The sequence below is a fragment of the Onthophagus taurus genome, chromosome 7, assembly GCF_036711975.1.
Source record: "Onthophagus taurus isolate NC chromosome 7, IU_Otau_3.0, whole genome shotgun sequence".
NCBI classification, from domain to species: Eukaryota; Metazoa; Arthropoda; class Insecta; order Coleoptera; family Scarabaeidae; genus Onthophagus; species Onthophagus taurus.
In genome coordinates, this window is record NC_091972.1 from 19297788 (window position 1) to 19321356 (window position 23569).

The 23569-nt window shown below is 32.7% G+C and overlaps 1 protein-coding gene across 1 annotated transcript in view; it reads left to right on the top strand.

Annotated features, from left to right (window-relative positions):
* Nucleotides 1-21024, top strand: part of LOC111417725 (zinc finger protein pebbled) — a 28260-nt gene extending 7236 nt beyond the window's left edge. The window contains exons 2-4 of the mRNA XM_023050089.2: nt 10680-10763; nt 10973-14354; nt 19811-21024. Of these exons, the coding sequence (XP_022905857.2) occupies nt 10694-10763; nt 10973-14354; nt 19811-20951 (4593 nt within the window). The 5' untranslated portion in view covers nt 10680-10693 and the 3' untranslated portion in view covers nt 20952-21024. The remainder of the gene's footprint in view (nt 1-10679; nt 10764-10972; nt 14355-19810) is intronic.
* The last annotated feature ends 2545 nt before the right edge of the window (nt 21025-23569 follow it).

Consider the following 23569-nt stretch of genomic DNA (forward strand, 5'->3'; position numbering starts at 1 on the left):
ATTCAATAATTTCATTGTTAAAAACTGAATGATATCGTAAAAAAAATAATTAAAACCACTCGTGCTATTATTATTATTAACATCTAATCCGATTTTGTGATAACAAAACATGAGAAACTATTACAACGAGATTGATTGATATTTATTTTATTTTATTTTACATTTATATTTGTATTTAAATAATATTTATTTTGCCGAAACAGTAATCGATACCTATACAGAGAGTTGTCTATGAAATTAGATAAGGTAAACCGAGTAACTCATACTGTATTCTCTGATAAATTTCTGGATAGATTCATAGCCCGGATGTTTACAATAATTACTAATCAGGCGTGGAGAAAAATGAAAAAAAAAAAACGATAGGAGAGTACAGTTTCAAACTCTCTTGGAAAAAGATAAAATAGTAAATAAAACACTCCTTGGTTTTGATAGAAAACTAAATAGAACAACAAAGATATAATAGATTAATTTTTAATTGTAGCTTAAAAATAATCTCTTTATAATTAATGTTTGATTAAATTTCAATAAATCAATTTGCAAACTATTGTTAATTAGTCTAGATACCTATTGATGGAAGATTAGATACTTCTAGCAGAAGCTTAAATACTGCTGGTAGAAGATTTGATACTAATACCAGAGAACTAGATACCTAATAACTAATGAACTTCTTCATTATTAGTAATAGATTAGCTACTGTTTGCAAAGGACTAGATACAGGATGGAATACTAGATACATCTTGCAAAAGAGTAATTAATGCTTACAAAACACTTGTTACTACTGGCAGTTGACTACTTACTGCTTGTAGATTACTAAATACAACTATAACAAGCACCTATAGACACGTAAATAATGGTTGGTGCATAATGTCGAATTTAGCCCGATGCCAACTCGCACGATTTATCTGTCCAGTTAATATCGAAATGTCGGGAAATGATTCGATCTAGAAATCGTTCCTCCAATAAATTGATTGATACATTTCCAAGTTCATACCATCCATCACTTCAATTTGCAAACTTTTGTTAATTCATGTTTCAAAAATGGTTTTATAGATTAGTTATGTCTGAAGTATCTACTGCTGAAGACTACAGCATTTTCCTTTTTCTTCTGGTTTCATATTGAACATTCTTTTTGGTATTCTTTCCTCATTTATTCGAACCAGGTTGCCATTCCAGCTTTGGTTTATGTTTATCTAACATTGTCCAAGTTTTCGACCTGCAAGTGAGTGTAGGTGTCTAAATGGTTTTGGGTAGATGTAGATGTAAAATAAAAAGTTTACTTCTCTCTTGCTTGTAGTTGTGTTGATGTAGTATCGACGTACGATCAATGGCTAGAGGCAGGAATCTAGCCATTTATCGTACTTCATCGCTACTTCCTTTATTATTTCATTCTGTCGATTTTGTAGGCTATCTCCTTTTTCTTCTGGTTTCATATTGAACATTCAGTTTGGTATTCTTTCCTAATTTTTTCGAACCAGGTTGCCATTTTAGCCACATATTTCTATTCTATCTCCTTTAGCTTAGTTCTCCTCTTACTGTCTTGTATCTTTCTATGTATTCTGGTTCCTCCTGCTATTTTTCGCAAATACTTCATCTTTGGTTTGATTTATGTTTATCTAACATTGACCATAAATGGTTTTGTGTAACTGCAATTTTGCTTTAGTACTCAAGTCTTTATTACTTACCAGGATATTATTTATCTGGTAATAATTAGAACTAACACTAGACCTAGAATTAGAAACGTTCGGGTTTAGCTGTTTTAAGAGAGCTCAGAATGTTTCTAGTTCTAGGTCTAGTGTTAATTGTAGTTTTAGTTCAATGAAAATTTAGAACAATCTAGATCTGAATAACAATTAGAACTAGAAACATTCCATTTAGCAACATGTCTCTCAGTATGGCTAAACCCGAATGGTCTTGTGTTAGTTCTAGTGATATTGCTAATGTAAAACTAGAGCTAACACTAGACCGAGAACTAGAAATTTTCGTCTCTCAAAACGGCTAAACCCGAATGATTCTGTGCCTTCAAAGTAAAGAAATTTTTAAACATTTTCTTAAATATTTTCAATAAGGTTTGTGTTAGAAAGATAAAATTTTGCTAAAAATGGATAAAAATGAGAAATCGTTTAAGATTACTTTTGAAAATATGCAACCTCAGGATCAATGCTATACAGGGGTGTTCGTAAAGGTTATTTCCTCAAAACTTTTTGATTATGTCATAAACCCTTTAATTTTCCAACTGGTTCTCAAAGCCTATTTCATTTTAGTTTTCGAGTTATTCGCAAAAAGATACAACCTCAATTTTGAAGTATTTTCATTAATCGTAAGTACTTATGGAAACTAATTTTGAATAAAGCAGTAAGGCATCTGTCAAATTATTACCCAACATAGTAGTTTAAAATGACAAATAATTAGTTTTGACATGCTTTTAATGTTGGGAGTGTGCTTAGGCAGTGCTAACACAGCGGCGAGATGATATTGGAACAAATTTCCCAACCGCAGACAACCTGATAAAAAAACATTTCTAAAAGTATGTAAATAACGGTAATCAGAAGTCAGTTTGTACACCCGAACTAGAAGAAAACATTTTGGATTTTCTGGCAGATCATAGTACTACTAGTGCTGTTGATAAATAACAAGACATTTCGGAATATCGAAAAGTACGGCTTGGTAAAGTACGAATAGCAACTGTATCCATACCACTTGTCTTGTACTTAATAATACAAAAATTAAATATTTCTGATAATCCGTTCCAAGAACAGTATGGCAAAACTGTGCTGTGATGGAAAAATATTCGTAATTGAACTAAAGAAAATCCAGATTTTATGCTACGTTGGATAATAATTTAACACATTGCTTTACTAACGATTTGTTTTCATCGGCGCCTACGAGTATCTCAAAAACGAGGTTGTATCTATTTGTGAGTAACTCTAAAACGATTAAATGGGCTTTTAGAATCAGTTGGAAAATTTAATGGTTTACAACAAAATAAAAAAGTTTTAAGGAAATAACCTTTATGAACACCCCTGTATAGCATTGATCCTGAGGTTGCATATTTTCAAAAATGATTCTAAACGATTTCTCATGATAACATTGCAGTATTAGCCAAATATTATTTTTTTAAGACAAACAATTTCGAAAATATTTAAATATTTTTTAACGTTTTAGACCTAGAACTAGAAACATTCGGGTTTAGCTATTTTAAGAGACGTTCAGAATGTTTCTAGTTTTAGTGTTAATTCTAGTTTTAGTTCAATGAAAATATACAACAATTTAGATTTGAATAACTCGTTGTCCATCAATTCTTACACCTATGTTATCTCTCCTTTCTCCCTTTGTGATGTTGTAGAATCCTATTTATTATGATTTCCTCCTCTTGTAGGCAAAATTCTATATTTGGATGATTCTTTGTAGGACATCTACTTTGCTTGACATTAGTACAATATTGTCTCGCGTGCAAAACAGAGTTAGGTTGTGGTATCCTAACCTCGTCGAAGAACCCCTATAGGTGCCACTCTGGTCATATGATTACAAAAATTATCTTGATAATACAAAACATAGAATGTTGCATTTTATCTGATTAAGCCGAGGTCGTTTGCGGCCGAAGCTCTACAAATATTACATATGATCCCAAAGATGATCAACACATTGTAGCGCTTCGGCCATAAGCAACTTCGGCTAAACTCGGAACAGAACAACGATTGATATGATATAGTCACAAAAATAATTAAATACTGAAACGCCTCGGCTACAAGGGAGGTAAGCCTCTACAATTGATACAATATGATTTCAAAATGTGTTTTCTAAAACAACACAGAGCAAGCATTTTGCCTAATGAAAGCGATTAATATCATATAGTGACTAAAATGATCAACACTTGGATACATATCACTTTTTATATTAATTTATTTTAATTTAGTTTTAAAATGATTAAGATTTATTCCAAATGATCTTGACTGTGTAAAGATATGTAAATTCGCACTATTATTATGAATAACTCATTAGATTCCACCCTATATAAAAAAAACGTTACATTCGAGGACTTTTTTTTTTAAAGAAAATTTATTAAAGATTCTGCAGATGTAAAATAATCCAAGCAGATTTATGAAAAGAAAAAGTGAAGAATACAAAAAATGAGTCCTTGGTAAGAAGAGAAGTATATCATTTTAATAAGATGTTTATCTCCCGGGATACACTCTCCGCGGTTTTTTATAATATAACGGGTGTCTGCGCGGTTAACAAAAGGGGCACGTGTCGGGCAGGTGTTTGCTGGGGCCCCCGAGTTGATGACCGAGCAGGTGTACGCTAAGCTTGAACGCCCAGACATATGCGGCGGTTGTAGATGTATTAACCGATGGTGTGGCGTGTCCACACATGCAACTCTCCACCAACCAACAGAAAACCCAACTCTTTTTTACACACAGATAAAAAAATTGTATCCCCCCGAGTTTATTTATTTGTAACAATCAGAAAAAAAATGATAAAATCATCTTATAGGATGAAATTGTTTCTACATCTGTTCTTCTTTTACTTGGATCTGTTGTGTTTCAATGAAAATAATAACAGTAATCATATGTTTTTGAAAAAAAAATCGTTCTGTTATTATTTTGTTGTTGTTTGGAAATAATTTTGTAAGAAAATCAGGTCCGCTCAGGAAAGCAGAGAGAAACACAATAAAAATATGTTCGCGTGACCGTTTCTTGGAGGCTAATGAAATCTTTTCTCTGAACGTTCCATCTTCACAGACCGGAACCAGGTATCTCGTTATTCCACCATAATCTAGCTTTGCTTTGTATTTTGTATGGGCAGAATTCCCCTTTAAAGGAAAAGAGGAGGAGAAGGCTTAAGATACAAAAGGAAATCCAAAAAAAGAATTAAATGGAAAAGATAACATATGAAGAAGAAAGAAGAAGAAGGAGAGACCGCTTTCTCAACTGATATAATTATACCTCAATAATTATGTGGGGCACCAACCGGATTAATCTCACTATTTGTTTTACTAGTTTGTTTTTATTAAATTATAAAAAAAGTTTTCGGATAAAACTCGCAAAGTAAGGATTGCTAAATCTTTGCTTTTTAAATAGGAAAATACAGGAAGTTTAACAAATATTTGATTTCCTCTTATAAGTTTATTTAAAAAATACGTATCAATCTGTTATTTATTCTTTTTGAAACTATTTCCAATTTACTTCCTGAATAGATAGATGTCACGCTAAAAAACAAATTTGTAAACTTCACGTTACTCATTGAGATGTATTTGAACAATAATTCTGGTTATTTTTTTTTTATTTTAAAAAATGATGAACTTTCCATTGGCCACGTGCGTCATTAGAATTTTTTAAAAACGAACGGGAATATGAATTGTGCTGAAAACAAAAACAAGATTAATGTGGAAAAAAACTCTTCAAAATTCTATCCTATTCTTTGTATGTGTGTGTATAATTAATTTGTAACAGAAAAAAAATTCCGGAATATTAAAAAAAATTTTCATAAATTAATTAACGAAAACGTCGATGAATCAAAAAAGAATTAGGCTTGAAAAATTCGTTAACCCATTTAAGTGACAAAGTATGCGCCACTTTGTCATCATTAAATATTTTTTATTATACAGTGCGTCCGTAAAGTAGACGATAAAATCATTGTAAACAAATGGTTTTAAGACGCACGGCTAAACCCGAAACTTTTTAGTGTTAGTTCTATTTTTAGTTGTTATTCAGTACTTCATTGAACTAATACTAGAACTTGAAACATTCTGAGCGTCTCTTAAAACAACTAAACCCGAATATTTCTAGTTCTAGGTCTAGTGCTAGTTCTAATGCTAGTGTTAGTTCTACTTTTAGTTGTTATCCAGCGTTTAGATTGTTGTACATTTTCATTGAACTAAAACTAGTACCAACGCAGACACCCGGCTAAACCCGAAATTTTTTAGTTCTAAGTCTAGTGTTACTTCTAGTTTTAATTAATTATAATTAGAACTAACACTACACCTCAAACTAGAAACATTCGAGTTTAGCCATCTTAACAGACACACGTCTAACCCGAATGTTTTTAGTTCCAAGGGTCAAATCTGGATTTTCTTTAGTTCAATTATGAATATTTTTCAAATTAATGGTAATCAGTAAAAAGATAAAAAATAAAATTAATTAATCATTTTTAAACTAAATTAAAATCAATTTTATATAGGATGGCAAATTCACTTTTTGTAGCATACAGCTGTTAATATAAAAAGTGATATGTATCCAAGTGTTGATCATTTTAGTCACTATATGGTATCAATTGCTACGCTTTAATTAGGCAAAATACTTGCTCTGTGTAGTTTTAGAAAACACACTTTGAAATCATATTGTATCAATTGTAGAGGCTTACCTCCCTTGTAGTCGAGGCGTTTCAGTGTTTAATTATTTTTGTGACCATATGATATCAATCGTTGTTCTGTTCTGCGTTTAGCCAAGGTTGCTTATGGCCGAAGCGCTACAATATGTTGATCATCTTTGGGATCATATGTAATATTTCAGACAAAATGCAACATTCTATGTTTTGTATTACCAAGATAATTTTTGTAATCATATGACCAGAGTGGCACCTATAGAGATTCTTCGACGAGATTAGGATACCACAACCTAACTCTGTTCTGCACGCGAGACAATATTGTACTAATGTCAAGCAAAATAGATGTCCTACAAAGAATCATCCAAATACAGAATTCTACCTACAAGAGGAAGAAATCATAATAAATAGGATTCTACAACATCGCAAAGTTAGAAGGAAGAGATAAAATAGGTGTAAGAATTGATGGACAACGAGTTATTCAAATCTAAATTGTTGTATATTTTCATTGAACTAAAACTAGAAACATTCTGAACGTCTCTTAAAATAACTAAACCCGAATATTTCTAGTTCTAGGTCTAAAATGTTAAAAAATGTTTAAATATTTTCGATATTGTTTGTCTTAAAAAAATTATATTTGGCTTTAGGGCAATGTTATCATGAGAAATCGTTTAAGATCACTTTTGAAAATGTGCAACCACGAGATCAATACATACTGTATACATACATACTGTACATACTGTATACTCATATATACAGGGTGTTCACAACGGTTATTTCCTTAAAACTTTTTTTTTGTCGTAAACCATTAAATTTTCCAACTGATTCTAAAAGCCCATTTAATCGTTTTAGAGTTATTCACAAAAAGATACAACCTCGTTTTTGAGACACTCGTAGAAGTCCATGAAAAAAAATCGTTAGTAAAGCAATCTGTCAAATTATTATCCAACGTAGCATAAAATCTTCAATTATGAATTTTTCCATCATAGTACAGTTTTGCCATACGTGTACTATTAAGTACAAGAAAAGTGGTATGGGTACAGTTGCTATTCGTACTTTTCCAAGCCGTACTTTTCGATATTCCGAAATGTCTTGTTATTTATCAACAGCACTAGTAGTACTACGATCTGCCACAAAATCCAAAATGTTTTCTTCTAGTTCGGGTGTACAAACTTCTGATTAAAGTTATATACATACTTTTAGGTTTGGAATTTTTTTGCAATATCATGTCACCGCTGTGTTAGCACTCCATCCCAACGTTAAAAGCATGTCAATTTGCTCACTAAAACTAATTATTTGTCATTTTAAACTATTCTTAGCGGCTAACGTATGTTGGATAATAATTTGGCAGATGCCTTATTGCTTTACTTACAATTTGTTTTCATAAGCACTTACGATTAATGAAAACATTTCAAAATTGAGGTTCTATCTTTCTGCGATCCTTAAATAGCATTGATCCTGAAGTTGCATATTTTTAAAAGTGATCTAAAACAATTTTTCTTGATAGCATTGTACAGTTTGCCAAATTTTGTCGTTCTAAGACAATGCTTAACAATTTCTTAACTTTGAAGGCTCATATCTTAATCGTTTACGGGTTTAGACCAAAAAGTTTTACACGAATCGTCATCATTGTGACTCTAGTATTTGTGATTAAAATTATGCCACGACTTACAGAAACACCCATTGCCACTCAGTTCGGACATAACAATTTTCCAAGCAGAATTTCTTGCTATAAACTTCTGCACCGCTTTGAACTAACAGAATGGACAGAAAGGTGTATCCATAAACATTTTTGAACGTTTTTGAGATACTCGTAGGTGCCCATGAAAACAAATCGTTAGTAATTGCTTTACTAGCTGTTAGATTATTATCCAACGTAGCGTAAAATCTGGATTTTCTTTAGTTCATTTATGAATATTTTTCCATCATAGTACAGTTTTGCCACACTGTTCTCGGAACGGATGATCAGAAATTTTTAATTCTTATATTTATCAACAGTACTAGTAGTACTACGATCTGCCACAAAATCCAAAATGTTTTCTTCTAGTTCGGGTGTACAAATTGATCTCTGATTACCGCTATTTACATACTTTTAGAAATGTTTTTTTATCAGGTTGTCTGCGGTTTGGAATTTTTTTGCAATATCATCTCGCCGCTGCTTTAGCACTGCCTAAACACACTTCTAACGTTAAAAGCGTGCCAGTTTACTCACTAAAACTAATTATTTGCCATTTTAAACTACTATTAGCGACTAACGTATGTTGGGTAATAATTTGGCAGATGCCTTATTGCTTTACTTACAATTTGATTTCATAAGCACTTACGATTAATGAAAACATTTCAAAATTGAGATTCTATCTTTCTGCGAACCTTAAATAGCATTGATTCCGAGGTTGCATATTTTTAAAAGTGATCTTAAACGATTTTTCATGATAGCATTGTACCGTTTGCCAAATTTTGTCTTTCTAAGACAATGCTTAACAATTTCTTAACTTTGAAGGCACATATCTTACTCACTTACAGGTTTAGACCAAAAAGTTTTACACGAATCGTCATCATTGTGACTCTAGTATTTGTGATTAAAATTATGCCACGACTTACAGAAACACCCATTGCCACTCAGTTCGGACATAACAATTTTCCAAGCAGAATTTCTTGCTATAAACTTCTGCACCGTTTTGAACTTACAGAAGGGACAGAAAGGTGCATCCATAAACATTTTCACAGACAGTCGGGCCGCCTTAAAGGCAATTTAGGCCTACACGTGTGACTCCGCACTGATTAGAGAGTATACCAGCAACCTGAGAGAACCAATGATGTTACCTTATGGTGGGTTCCAGGTTATTGCAACATTGAGGGCAATGAGAAGGCGGACAAGTTGGCCAAAAAGCAGCGAACCCCAACCTGTACAAAAAAGCCACCTAAAACAAATAATCAACAATTGGGAGGTCTCACACAAGAACAACTTTCTGGCCTTGCTGAATGAGATGCAATCGCATATTTTCATGAGTTTCGCTCCGATATTCTGTATTAGTCTCTGTTTCTAAGCTATCGAGGTTCATGTCTAGACATACAGATGTAGACTCTAATTGAGTAGATGTTGTTAGAATTTGATCTTCAAAAACTATGTTAATGTTTCGAACAGGTATCAGATCAACAGTGGCAAGTTCTTGTACTTTTTAGGTTGTTGGCTTGAAAGGCCCAGTTATCTTTGACGAATTTAAGCCCAAGGTGGAGCTGACATCTCCAAGAAGTTTTCCAACTTAGCTCTTCTTTTATAATGGTACGAGTTGTGACTTAGCTGTCTTAAGAGACGCATGGCTAAACCCGAAAATTTCTAATTCTAGGTCTAGTGTTAGTCCTATCACTAATCCTCAAAGCAATACACAAAAAGAAGTTGCTCTTTTCATTTCTTTTTTATCAAGTGAATTGGAATTGCTAAGCTACAATATTTTGTTAAACCTAAAATAACTTTATCACTCGATTTCTTAATCATTTTAGCATTAAATCGTTTTTTGTCAGTTTTTTCTCTATGAACAAACAATCTTTTTATAGATCGTGAAAATAGATACAAATATGTTTTTTTTTTCAGATATTTTTAAAAACTGAGATCATTATTTAAGATTCTTTTCTATGATTTCTAAAAATTGTTTCAAGGAATTTTTAAATTTGTTTGAAATAAACTGTAACAAACAAAAAAAAATCGATTCTTGTTATGAGTAATCTAAAGAAGTCACCATATCAATTTGAACTGGATTTTCCAAAGAATTTCCTGACCATATTATTTCAAAATAAAACGAGTCATGATGTTTGTAGTTTCTGCATTAATACTTGAAGATTAAATCTAAATCATGAATTGCTTGCTTCTCTTATCTTTTCCTGAATGAGTTGGTTCAAAAAAAATTTCATTCAAAGATAAAAACACGTTTATTCGATATTACTTAGTAAAGATGGAATTACCATCTATGACTACGATAATTAACAATAAATTATAACCCATTTTGTTTTAAATTACAGTAATTATCACATTACAGAGAATAATAAACAAACAATCATAAATTATAACAAGTTTTCAAATCTGTATTAAACGATAAATAAAACGGTAAACACGATATCGTTTACGCAATTAATCTCGTAAAATACGCTTTTTTTTCAAACTTTTCAAAGTCAAAGGACACTTTTAAATTGGTTCTATCTCAATTGAATGATACAGATAGAGGAGATAAAGGATTCTGAATTAAAAAATAGATATATAGATAAAAACAGATTTAGTTACTTAATAATTTTTAAGTAAATTTCGAATTAAATAGATTTTTATTGTCAAATTTGACGTTTAACGAATTAATTTTTGGTTTCAGGCGCTGAAAGCGAAATGCAAGGCAACGTTTGTATGCCTCAAGATCTGGAAACTGGGTCGTCGCCGCCACCACAGAACAATTCAGGTACAAAGATTATAATTTAAATAATATTTTTATGTTGGTGTAAATTGTTCGTGTCGAGGAATTCCATAAACAAGTGGTTTGTTGTATCAATTTTATGCGGTTCCATATCTTTCGTATTGCTTCCTTACCAAAAACCAAAAAAGATAATCTTTTTTTTATAAACAAAAATAGAATTTGCTTTAATTCGTTTTTTTTTTTAATTTTTTTAGATATCAATGAGAGCGGAATGGACTTAAGCATGAACGAACCAAAGATAAAAGCAGCCAAAGAGCTGATACAAAATCACCAAAGCATTATCAACGACTCCGGATTTATATCCTCGAGCAACACAACCCATCATACAGATAATAACCAAAGCGATTCGGATAATCGAAGCGATTGTAGCAGTTCGCCAGAAAAAACTTATTGTTGCCCGATTTGTAACAACATGTTAACCGGCCAACACGAATTTACCCTCCATATAAGATGTCATAACGAATCAGCAACAACCAACGAGAAAGGAGCTGGGTATATTTGTCGAATTTGCGGCAAAGTTTTGTGTTCAAGTTCAAGTTTAGATCGACACGTTTTAATACATAGCGGGGAACGGCCATTTTCATGCAACATTTGTGGCGATACATTTACTACAAATGGAAATATGCATCGGCATATGAGAACACATTCGATTAAAAACGATTATGAATCGGATAGTGGTGGAAGTAGTGATGGAAGAAGCGATACAAGAAGTGAAACAAGAAGTGAGACAAGAAGTGAGACGAGAAGTGAGACAAGGAGTGAAACTAGGAGTGAGGCAAGGAGTGAAACGAGAAGTGAGGCAAGAAATTCTTGTATTAAAGAGTTTAACAATAATCAAATTGAAAAAAGTTTTAAAAGAAAGCTCGAAGATATGGATGAATTTAAAAATGCAAGAATCAAAATTGAGTTAGATGATGAGCAATTTAAATGTCCTGTTTGTGAAAGAGAAGATTTTAATTCGATTGAAAATTTAAAGATTCATTTAATAGATAACCATCCAGATCATCCTGCTGAATGTGATTTATGCAAAGCGAATTTCCCCAATATAAAAGCGTTAAACTTACATCGAAACACAGTTCACGCCGATCAAAACGGAAAAAAATCCTCAATTATAGGATTTAGGGATTTAACTGATACCGATTTTTCGAGCGAAAAGTTTCCTCACATTGCTAAATATCGTTGTGAAGAGTTCCTGCATAAATCGTCATCGAGCGATGTTAAATATCAATGTCAAAAATGTCCGAGGGCTTTCCCATGCGCAACTTCGTTACAGTTACATGAAAAAGATTGCGCTGCGACCGGAATTAATTTTCCCATTCCAAAAATGGATCCTTCCTTAGTCAGAAAAACCGAATTTTTTAATACGCTAGACCTCCAAGATAACTCCCCAGAAAAAATCCATAAAAAAATCCTTGATAACGTCAAATTTGATAACACCAAAGACCTTGCTGATATTCAAAGCATCATTTCAATGACAGCGAACGGAAGCTTTCTGCAACACTTAACAAAAACCGATTCGCTCCCCCAAGATAACCTGCAATCAGAAAAAACTGAAGAAGAAGAAGCCCAAGATTTATTCGCGATCGAATTCAGAAAGATGAAATTACGCGGGGAGTTCCCCTGCAGGTTATGCACCGCGGTTTTTCCGAATTTGCGAGCTTTAAAGGGCCATAATCGAACCCATTTAAACGGAAATAACAACGGAACTTATCATTGCAATATGTGCCCTTACTCCTCACCCGATAAAGCAGCTTTAATCCGACACATGAGGACCCACAACGGAGATAGACCATACGAATGCTCTTTATGCAAATACGCCTTCACCACCAAAGCTAATTGCGAGCGGCATTTGCGAAATCGCCACGCTAAATCAACAAGGGAAGAAGTTAAAAATGCAATAATTTATCACCCCTCCGAAGACCCAACAAACGACGAATTAAATAAATTGGCGAAAGACGACAAAAAATTAAACGTTTACGGAGATGAAATCGAAAAGAGTTCGCCTAAAACATCATTGAATGAGCCATATCCAAGAAGGGAGATGAATCAATTTCCGTGGGGGAACCAAAACGTTCCAAAAACCCCTCCTAAACCATCTTATAGCATCCAAGAGATCATAAAAAATTTAAGCGAAAATAAATCTCCGATGATTCCGTTAAATTATTCAACACCCCCATTGATAACTCCCCCTAACTCAATGCATACATCAACCCCGCAAAAACCAAAGATCCATGTAAAAAATTTAGAGGCCCTCCAACACATCGATTATGAATCCGACGACCATATCGACAAACCAATCGATTTAAGCACAAAAAAATCAATCTCAATGGAAAGCATCAACAACGACGACGATAAATCAGAAGATGATGACTCGGATCATCGCGAAACCCCGGAAGATTTAACCAATAAAACCCCCCCAATGATGCGCTTCAACAACATGTTCCCCCAATTGCTTCAAAATAGCCCCAACCCCAACCTATACACCCAATTAGCTTTGATGAACATCTCAAACATCCCCCCATGGGGGGCATTTTCCCCATTATTCCTCCAAGCGATTCAAAACCCTTTATTACAACAAGAACAAGAAAGACTCAAAAGGCAATTAAGCGGGGGTTCCGTCGTTAACATGACAAACAAAGAAGTATTCCCAATCCCCCAATACCCCCATCAATACTCCCATCAACCCCCACTAATAAAACCACCAATCGAAGACATCAAACCTTTATCAATCACAGTCGATCCAAATTTCACCGAAAACATCAGCAAAATTCAAAGCCCCCAACAACCAAAACAATCCGAAATCACCCACTCACCAAATTCCGTTAAAATGGTCATCAAAAACGGGGTTTTAATGCCAAAACAAAAACAAAGAAGATACCGAACCGAACGTCCTTTCGCTTGCGAACACTGCTCTGCGAGATTTACGCTACGTTCGAATATGGAGAGACACATCAAACAACAACATCCTCAATATTGGTCGCAACGACAACGTTCGAATTCGAATCCCGGACGAAAACCCAACGGAAATCAACCGATTTCGATTCCTAATTACGAACCGCAAAGGATTAATCCGAATCAAAACGATGATTTAAAAGATAACAATCAAATTTCTTATAAATTAAAACACGCCATTTTGGCGCAACATCTACGTGGTACTCATAATAGTCAAGAATATAAAGCGGCGAATTTGTTGAATCCGATTCCGATTCAACCGAAACGCGAGGAGGATGATGAGTGCGCGTTGATTATTGATGAACCGGTTGATGATCGTATGGATACCGAAGAAGATGAATGCGTTGAAATGGAACGAAAACAACGGTTGTGTTTGGAGGAGAAATTGAGGGAATTTCAACAACCGAAATTCGATGTGTTGTTGAATCAGAAAAGGAATGAGGATGGACAGGATTTAGTTCCGGTTTCGAGGTTGTTGGATAATGCTTCTCAACAACCTTTTAAAGATTATTTTAAAAGTGAACGGGAGGAACACGATGGTGATATTGTTAGTGAGGAGGATGAAGAGGGTTTAGTTGCTAGTGGAAGTACAAGTGAAGCTAATTCTGGAACGGATGAGAATAAGTAAGTTAAATATTTTTGTTCATTTAAACTTTTCAAAATTTTTCACTTAAGTTGAACCTATCTATCTCCACGATGATTTAATTATTAACAATATATTTATCCTAATAACATATACAAAATGTGGCAAATAAATGTTATGTGGTAAACATGTCATTTAAAGTAAGTCGACGGAGTCAGAGCAGAAATCAAAGCAAAAATGTTTGTTCTAAGCTTATCGTCAAGATGTGTAAACTTGTGTAAGCAAATCTGATCATGTTCTTAACTCATGGAGCCCAGAACAAAAATACGTGATGGGTTGGCTTTGATCATATTCGCTCTTTCCTTCAAACGCTTTGATGTTAGGGAGATTACTTGGCCTCTAGACTCCGTATCATCTTAGACTATTGTTTATTGTACACTTTAACTGTATCAGATTACTATTGTAAATAAGCAGTGTGGTATCATCAGCAAAGAAAATCATAATCAGCAACATGCCAAAAACACTACGCCAGTCTCAACACTTCTCAGTGTTCAAACCACAATGATACACCTTGTTTGTGATTGGTCAGAAATCATTTCTTTGAGTTAGCGACACTGAATAGTGTTCAAGGTGCTCCAGGAAATGGGTATGATGGATGTTGTCAAAAAAGCCTCAATGATGATTTTGACAAGCAGTCGAGCATCTATCACTATGGAATTATTTCTCCTAAAACTTGGTTAAATTGAACAAATTATTATACTCAGAATATGATTAAAGCCTGTTCATAATTATTACCTCAAAAATTTTATCAATGATGGCAATAATAGCTATGAGGTGATAGTTGGTGATATCATTTCTATCTCCTTTCTTGCTAATGAGGGTAACTTTACACAGCAGTTAGTTAGAAGCAGAATTAAATACCCTGCTACTAGTAATACATTTTTACACGAAATTTTTGATTTCATTGCATAAACCACCAAGCTATCGCGACCATGTATATCACTTTTTAAATCACTTGTCTAGGCCACAAATGGTAAATTTAGACTTAGATTACGACTTCTTGTAAGCTATTTAACCAAGCAAGTTATGCTAGCAAATACGCTTTGGGCAATTTCATCACTGCAAGACTTCCCTTATTTTCTTTGAACCTCAGTAGTCAGCTTTGATGCGGATAACTTTGGGTTTGACGCATTATTGGCTGTTCTTCTTTTTCTTCCTCATATGCAATTTATACCTTACTGCGTTGTGGTTGTCATTCTCTTTGAGCTATAGATTTTGCAAGTAATGGCAATAACAGCTATGAGGTGGTGGTGATATCATTTCTACCTCCCTTCTTGCAAATGAGGACAACTTTACACAACAGTTAATTAGAAGCAGTTGAATTAAATATCCTACTACTAGTAATAAATTTTTACACTAAATTTTCAATTTCATTGCATAAACCAGCAAGCTACCGCAACCATCTATAACATCCATATCACTTTTTAAATCTCCCGTTAGAGTCAAAAATGGTAAATTTAGATTTAGTTGATTTCTTCTGTTCATAAACGATTTGACCAAGGAAATTATGCTAGCAAGTACGCATTGGACTGCAAGACTTCTCTTATTTTTCTTGAACCTCAGTAGTCAACTTTGATGCGGATAAATTTGGGTTTGTAGCATTGTATTATCGGTTGTTCTTTTTCTTCATATGCCATTTATGCCTTACTACTTTGTGGTTGTTCTTCTGCTTGAGCTATAACCTCACTTCTTGGATATTTCTTTTTCTCGTCTTCAATCAACTTGATTTCTGCTAGTCCCAGTACTTCTACTTTGTACTTTTCCATTTCCTTTATTATCTGTAACTCTCTCTCTCTGCTAAAGCTGTTGATCTTTGTTGATCGTGAAATTTTATCGTAATCGATTTCTCGCGATCTAAGTACTTGGTGGATAATTTCTTTGACAATAAATGCATATTTATGTTGCATCACTCTATAATTAAGTTGTGATTCAATATAAGTTAAATACAAAGTTTTTACAAATGAATTTAAATCCTTAAGTATCTAACAGTTTCTGAATATTGAAACGGTGTGTCATCATTTCCGCCATCAATTCTGAATCCGTGCAATTAAGACTCTAATTTTTGAATCCCAAGAAATTGTATACTGCAAAAATACAATGTACGAAGTGTTCTAATCCTTGCATACTGGTTTTGGCGTTCCTCAATGTTATTCCTAATCAAGCCATATCAAATACTAAGTCTAAGATATCTTCGAATATTTTCTCTGATGTTGTTCAAAACTATCGTGTTCTTCTCAGCGTCTTCTCCATCAATTATTGACATCCTTATAAGCATCCTCGAGATAATCGGATAATCTGTGACACATCTCACTGTCATTCAGATTTCTCTTAATATTTTCCTTATCATCTATCAGCATCATCTTTGATATGTCTAAATATTGTCCCTGATATCCTTGACTAATGATTCTGGTGTTCTTCAATGTTATTCCTAAGCAAGTCGTCTTCAACATCTCTCAACATCGTCTAATTGTAAAATATCTTCGAATATCTTCTCTGATGTTGTTCAAAATCATATATTGCATCAAAGTCGCTAAGATATACTTCAACAATGTCGTCTTCTCCATCAATTATTAACATCGCCTTTGACATCCCCATACACATCCTCGAGCATAATTCTTGATACATTTCACTGCCATTCAGATTTCTCTCAATATTTTCTTGAACATCAACTTTGATATGTCTCAATATTGTTCGTGATATCCACGAATATTATCTCTGGTGGCTAAGGTATCTACAAATATCAATTCTAACATTCCTCAACAGCGTCGTGTTCCTCTCAACGACTTCTCTATCATTTATCAATCTCGTCTTAGGCAGCTCTAATTATCTCATCAACATTTTTTACTTGATATCGCTAAACATCGTCCACGTCATCTATCTCAACACAGTCGTGCTCCCCTCAACATCTTCCCCATCATCTAACATAAGCAACCTTAATATATTTAATCATCGTTTCAAAATCAACCTTATTATACTCTAATATCGTTAGTGTATTCCCCAAATCATCTCCCTATGGCATATCAACATTCCTCTTTATGTTTTTAAACATGTCCGTGAATATTGACTCCGATGTTCCTCAATGTTATTCCTAACCATGTCGTCTCAAACATATCTTAACATCGTCTAAGATATCTTCTCTGAAGTTATTCAAAATTGTGCATTGCATCAAACTCGCCTAGATATACTTCAATACCGTCGTGCTCAGGCATCTCAAGTTATCTCATCAACATCTTCTCCTTAATATCGCTAAAGATCATCCTAGATATCCTTAAATATTGTCTTTGGTGTTCCTTAACTTCGTCTATGGTCTATGGAATTAAAATAGACCATGTCATATATCTCACCACACTCGTGCTCTCCTCAACATCCTCCTCATCATCTATCAATAGCAATCATAGTGTATTTAATCATCGTTTCAAAATCAACCTTATTACACACTAATATCGTTAGTGTCTTCCCTCAAATCATCTTCCCCGTGGCATATCAACATCCCTCTTGATGTTTTAACCATGGTCCCTAATATTTCTCAACATCATTTCTTGTATCTTCTGATATCGTTCCAAGCAGCTCAGTACATAATCTATAAGATTTTTTAAACTTTTCTCTATAATCCCTAACATCTCTCAATGATGTTTGGCCTCCCTCAATGTATTTCCCATCACAGGTCAACATCTTTCTTGATATATCTTAAAAACATCACCGATATTTTTCAATATCATCCCTGATTTCCTCTAATATCATTTCTGACTCTTGGTATTTCTCTATATAATCATTAACATCTCTCAACACTATTCTGTCCTTCCTCAATGTTTTTTCCATCAGTTATTAACATTTCTAATTATCATCCCCAACATCTCTCAACTACCTCGATATCTCTAAGCATACGATCTCTTAAAATCGTTTTTGATCTTCTTCTACATCGCCATTGGCCACCCTTACGATCATTCTTATCATCTATCAACGTCGTAAGAGACATCTCTTAGCATCATCATCACCCATATCGTTCAATATCTTTCTTAATTTTCTCCAATATTGCCGCTTGTCTTTGTCAACATCCTTATATATCCTATCTTTAAGATATATTCTTTTTTTAATCTTATCTTATCTTTAAGGTATCTTTAATAATCGTCTCCAACATTTTTCAATATCATCCGTGATATATCGTTCCCATGACGTATCAATATCGTTCTTGATGTTTCCTGGTATTCCGGAATATCAGTCCTCGCCTCTCTCAATGTCTTCTCCACTTTCTATCAACATCGTCCTTGATATCTCTTAGCATCATCATTACCGATATTCTTCAATATCATTCTTAATTTCCTCCAATATTGTCTTTGTCAACGTTTATGCCTCATCTTTGTGCATAATTTCTGATATATCTCTCATTATACCAATATCGCTTTTTGATATCATGTTTGATGTCTCAACATTGTTCCTGATCTCCACGAATACTCTCTATGGTGTTCCTCAACATTTGTCTTCAACTAATTTACTATGATAGCTTCAAAATTAGTCTCTGGAGTCCTTTGATATCTCAACATCAAATGTTATATCTCAACATTGTTCCTGATATCCACGAATATTTCCTCCGGTGTTCCTCTAGGTTGTTCTTAAGCAAGTTGTCCGAAACATATCTTAATATCGTCCCTTATATCTTTCAATATCGTTTTTGGTGTTTCTCAACATCGTCTCCGACAACAAAATCAACATCTTTCACATTATTTATCAATATCAATCATGGTATCTTTAATAATCGTCTCCAACATCTTTCAATATCATCCGTGATATATCTTCCCCATGTATTCCGGAATATCATTCCTCGCCTCTCTCAATATCTCTCTCATTATACCAATATCGCTTTTTAATATATGTTTGATGTCTCAACATTGTTCCTGATATCCACGAATACTCTCTATAGTGTTCCTCAACGTTTTTGATATCTTAACATCAACTGTTATATCTCAACATTGTCCCTGATATCCACGTATATTGTCTCCGATGTTCCTCCAGGTTATTCCTAAGCAAGTTGACCGAAACATATCTTAATATCTTTCAATATCGTCTTCGGTGTTTCTCAACATCGTCTACTACAACAAAATCAACATCTTTCACATCATTTATCAATACCAATCATGGTATCTTTAATAATCGTCTCCAACATTATTCAATATCATCCGTGATATATCTTCTCATGACGTATTAACATCCTCCTTGATGTTTCCTGGTATTCCGAAATCGTCCTTATCAACATTGTCCTTGTCATTTCTCAACATGACTCGACAACTCGCAAGTATGCAACCAAATACGCAAATCGCGTATTGCGCTACCTATACTGTGATATTGGTTGCATACTTGCAATGATGACGTCGGGTACGATAATTAATTAATACACTGTATTTTGAATGACAAATTTTGTTATTATTAATTTTTTTTTTAGATCTGAATCTGAAAATCCAACTCAAGGCCCGGTAAAAAAGAAATCAGCATACTCTTTGGCCCCAAATAGAGTAAGTTGTCCGTATTGCAATCGAAAATTTCCATGGACATCTTCATTGCGTCGTCATATTTTGACTCACACCGGTCAAAAACCGTTCAAATGCAGTCACTGTCCCTTATTGTTCACAACAAAATCGAATTGTGACCGCCATTTATTAAGAAAGCATGGAAATTCCGCAACAACCATCGTTAACGACGTCACCAATAATAATTCCAACAATAACTTTCTTGTTAGAAACGTACCAGAGCGTCCGTACAAGTGCAATAATTGCCCGAGTAGCACATTTTCGACAGCCTCAAATTTAAAAAAACACATCCACGGCAAACATCAATCGAATGAAGATAAAATAAGTCACGGTTATGATGCTGGAAGTAGTGAGGATGAGAAGCAACATCATGAATGGGAACATCAAAATTTAAATGTGAAAAGTACCGATGTAATAGCGTCATCTTCTGATTTACCATTTAAGTGCCATTTGTGTGATGGATCTTTTTCGGAACGAAACGATTGTTTAGATCACATAAGAGATAAACATCCGTCCGAATTTGATTTGTTACTATCGAAAAATGCTCTTGATAACAACGCATCTTCACCTCAAGAAGAGAACTCTCCGAACCATCATAATCAAAACAACAACGACGAAGACGACCAAGAAAATCGCGGTAAATTTCCAGATTATTCAAATCGGAAAGTAATATGCGCATTTTGTATGCGACGTTTTTGGTCCGCCGAAGATTTAAGAAGACACATGAGAACACACACCGGTGAACGACCATTCAGTTGCGACATATGCCGTAGGAGATTTACATTAAAACACAGCATGTTACGTCATCGTAAAAAACATAGTGCTTCGAGTGAAAATGACACGAATATTAATAGCGATGAGGATGTTAATCCAAGTTTAGAAGTTAAAATGAAAAATTTAATGAAAACGAATCTAACTGAGGATTCCGATGGAAACGAAAGCGGCGATTTGATTAGTAATTTACTTGGTATTCAAGGATCGATTGTTGATCAAGTTTTGACAGCTACAGCCGATGACGCTGCTAAACTTTTGGGGGTTAAAAATCAAGAAAAATAAGTTTTAAAATAAAGAAAGAATCTAGTCAAAATAGAAAAAAGAATTTGGTTGAATTTAATTTTTTAATGTAAGTAAATATGGTAAAAATTTAAGTTGGTATTTTTGAAATTTGACGTTTATTATGATTATGTCAAATTTAACATATAATTATTTTATGTATTTATTTTCAATTTTAAATGTTTAGTTTGATAATTTTCTCTAATTTAGTTCCAAATAATTCTTAAAAAATGTATTTAATTTTCTATTATCGATATTTTTTTCCGGGATAACTTTGTAAATAATAATCAAAATAAAAAAAATATGATGCAAGAAAAAAATAGTACGGTCTAGGATACCAAATATTAGTTAATAAACAAAAAAGGCAACGAATCTGTAATATATAAAAAGCCTTATTTAGTGTCTTAACTTGAATGATAAAGCAAAGATGTAAACTTAAGAGCAATATAGATTTTAATATATTTACTTAAAAAGAAGAGAGATATTCTTATTCTCGGGCTTGTGAGGCAAAACGTAAATTATAATTATAAAAAATTAGTTTTTAATAAATTGCACGAGTGTTTATTCGAATTTAGCTTTTTAAAAAGGATCACCGCTAACTTCACGTTTGTTTATTTTTTTTTTGAATAAAATCAAAATTAATTTAGAGAAAAATATTAAAGGTGGTAATAATAATAAAAATATTAAGCATATTTATTATTATTAATAATAATAAATTAGAAATAAAAAGTATTCAATAAAATAAAAATGATTTCCAATTAATTTTTTTGAGGTTGGTATATAAATTTGACATTAAATCTGTCTAAATTAAATTAATTTTGTAATTGAGGTTATGTCGCTAATAAAATTTTTTATTTTATTGAATACGTGATATTATATTGAACACATTGAAAAGTGCACTTACCTAGTTTGTTTATCTTTTCGTTTTTTGGGTATTTTTGATGATGAAACACATTCACGCTGTGTCTTAAAAAAACGGTCGAATCAAACGTAGGAAGTGTTCCTTTTAACATTTCTCCTTAAAAAATAACGTTCGATCGACTGATAGCTTATTATATTATTAAAAAAAAACGAGATGAAGTAATAATGATTACATGTATTATTATTATAGAAAAAAATGTATACAAAAAACATATCCTATTTAAATTTAAAATTGAGTGAAGATATATCTATATATAAATATATATATTATAAAGTTTAAAAATTAATCTGAATAATGTTATTTAATTAGTTTAAAAAAAACAGGGCGTTTTTAATCATTTTGTGTTTATTAGTTATTATTTTGAGGTTAATAAATTATTATGTAATTGTAGAAATTAAAAAAATATTTTGAGAGAAGTAAATTTTGAGTACCAATCTGGTCAAAATGGTAATTTTAACGTACTAAACTACGTACTGATATCATTATTGTATTTGTAAAATGCCATATCTACGTAAAAATAAGTAAGGTTAACGTGCGTTTTTATGATTAATATTTCTTTTTAAAAAAGTCCACTCTGTAACCTATTTAAATGTATTTGTATTGTATTTAACAAGCCGGAGCGAAGACTTTTTTCTGTTTATTGAAATTTTTTATGTTTCGGTTTATTTTTGTTTGTTTTCGTAGTTTATTTTTGTGAAACGAGTTTAATAAACGAATTATGCTCAAAATAAAAATAATTATTTGTTTTATTTATAACCAGCAATTTATATTTTATTTTAATTAGCCGTCAAGAAGTCAAAAATTTTGAAACTTTGTGACAGAATTAAAACGCTATCAAAATACAATCAGCAAAGGCCTTTGGAATCAATTTTAGCAAAATATGCAATTTCCTATTTTCGCATAATCTAAGTGTCAAAAAAGATGCTAATTCAAAAATTCTTGGAAGCCGTGTTTATTGAAATTAAGAAATTAAACTTATTTTAAATTGAAGCTTAAATCTTTCTGTTTAAATTGATGTATAATAATCGTTGGGTTGAATTAGAAAAATATTGAGAAGAAAGATGTTGAAATAAAACTTACGTTTTCATGTAACCTAAAAGTGTCAAAAAAGATGCCAATTTAAAAGTTCCTGGAAGCCGTATTTATTGAAATTACGGAATGAAACTTATTTTAAATTAAAGCTCAAAGCTTTCTCTTTAAAATGATGTATAATAATTGTTGGGTTGGATTGGAAAAATATTGAGAAAAGAAATATTGAAACAAAACTTAAATTTTCGTATAACATAAAAGTGTTAATAAAGATGCTAATTTAAAAATTCCTGGAAGTCGTATTTATTGAAATTAAGGAATGAAACTTATTTTAAATTAAAGCTCAAAGCTTTCTCTTTAAAATGATGTATAATAATTGTTGGGTTGGGTTGGAAAAATATAGAGAAAAAAAATTTTTAAATAAAACTTACATTTCCGTATAACCTAAGAGTGTCAAAAGAAATGTTAATTTAAAAATTCCTGGACGCCGTATTTATTGAAATTAAGGAATGAGACTTATTTTAAATTAAAGCTTAAAGCTTTCTTTTTAAAATGATATATAATAATTGATGGGTTGGATTGGAAAAATATTAAGAAAAAAAATGTTGAAACAACACTTACATTTTCGTATAACCTAAAAGTGTCAAAAAAGATGCTAATTTAAAAATTC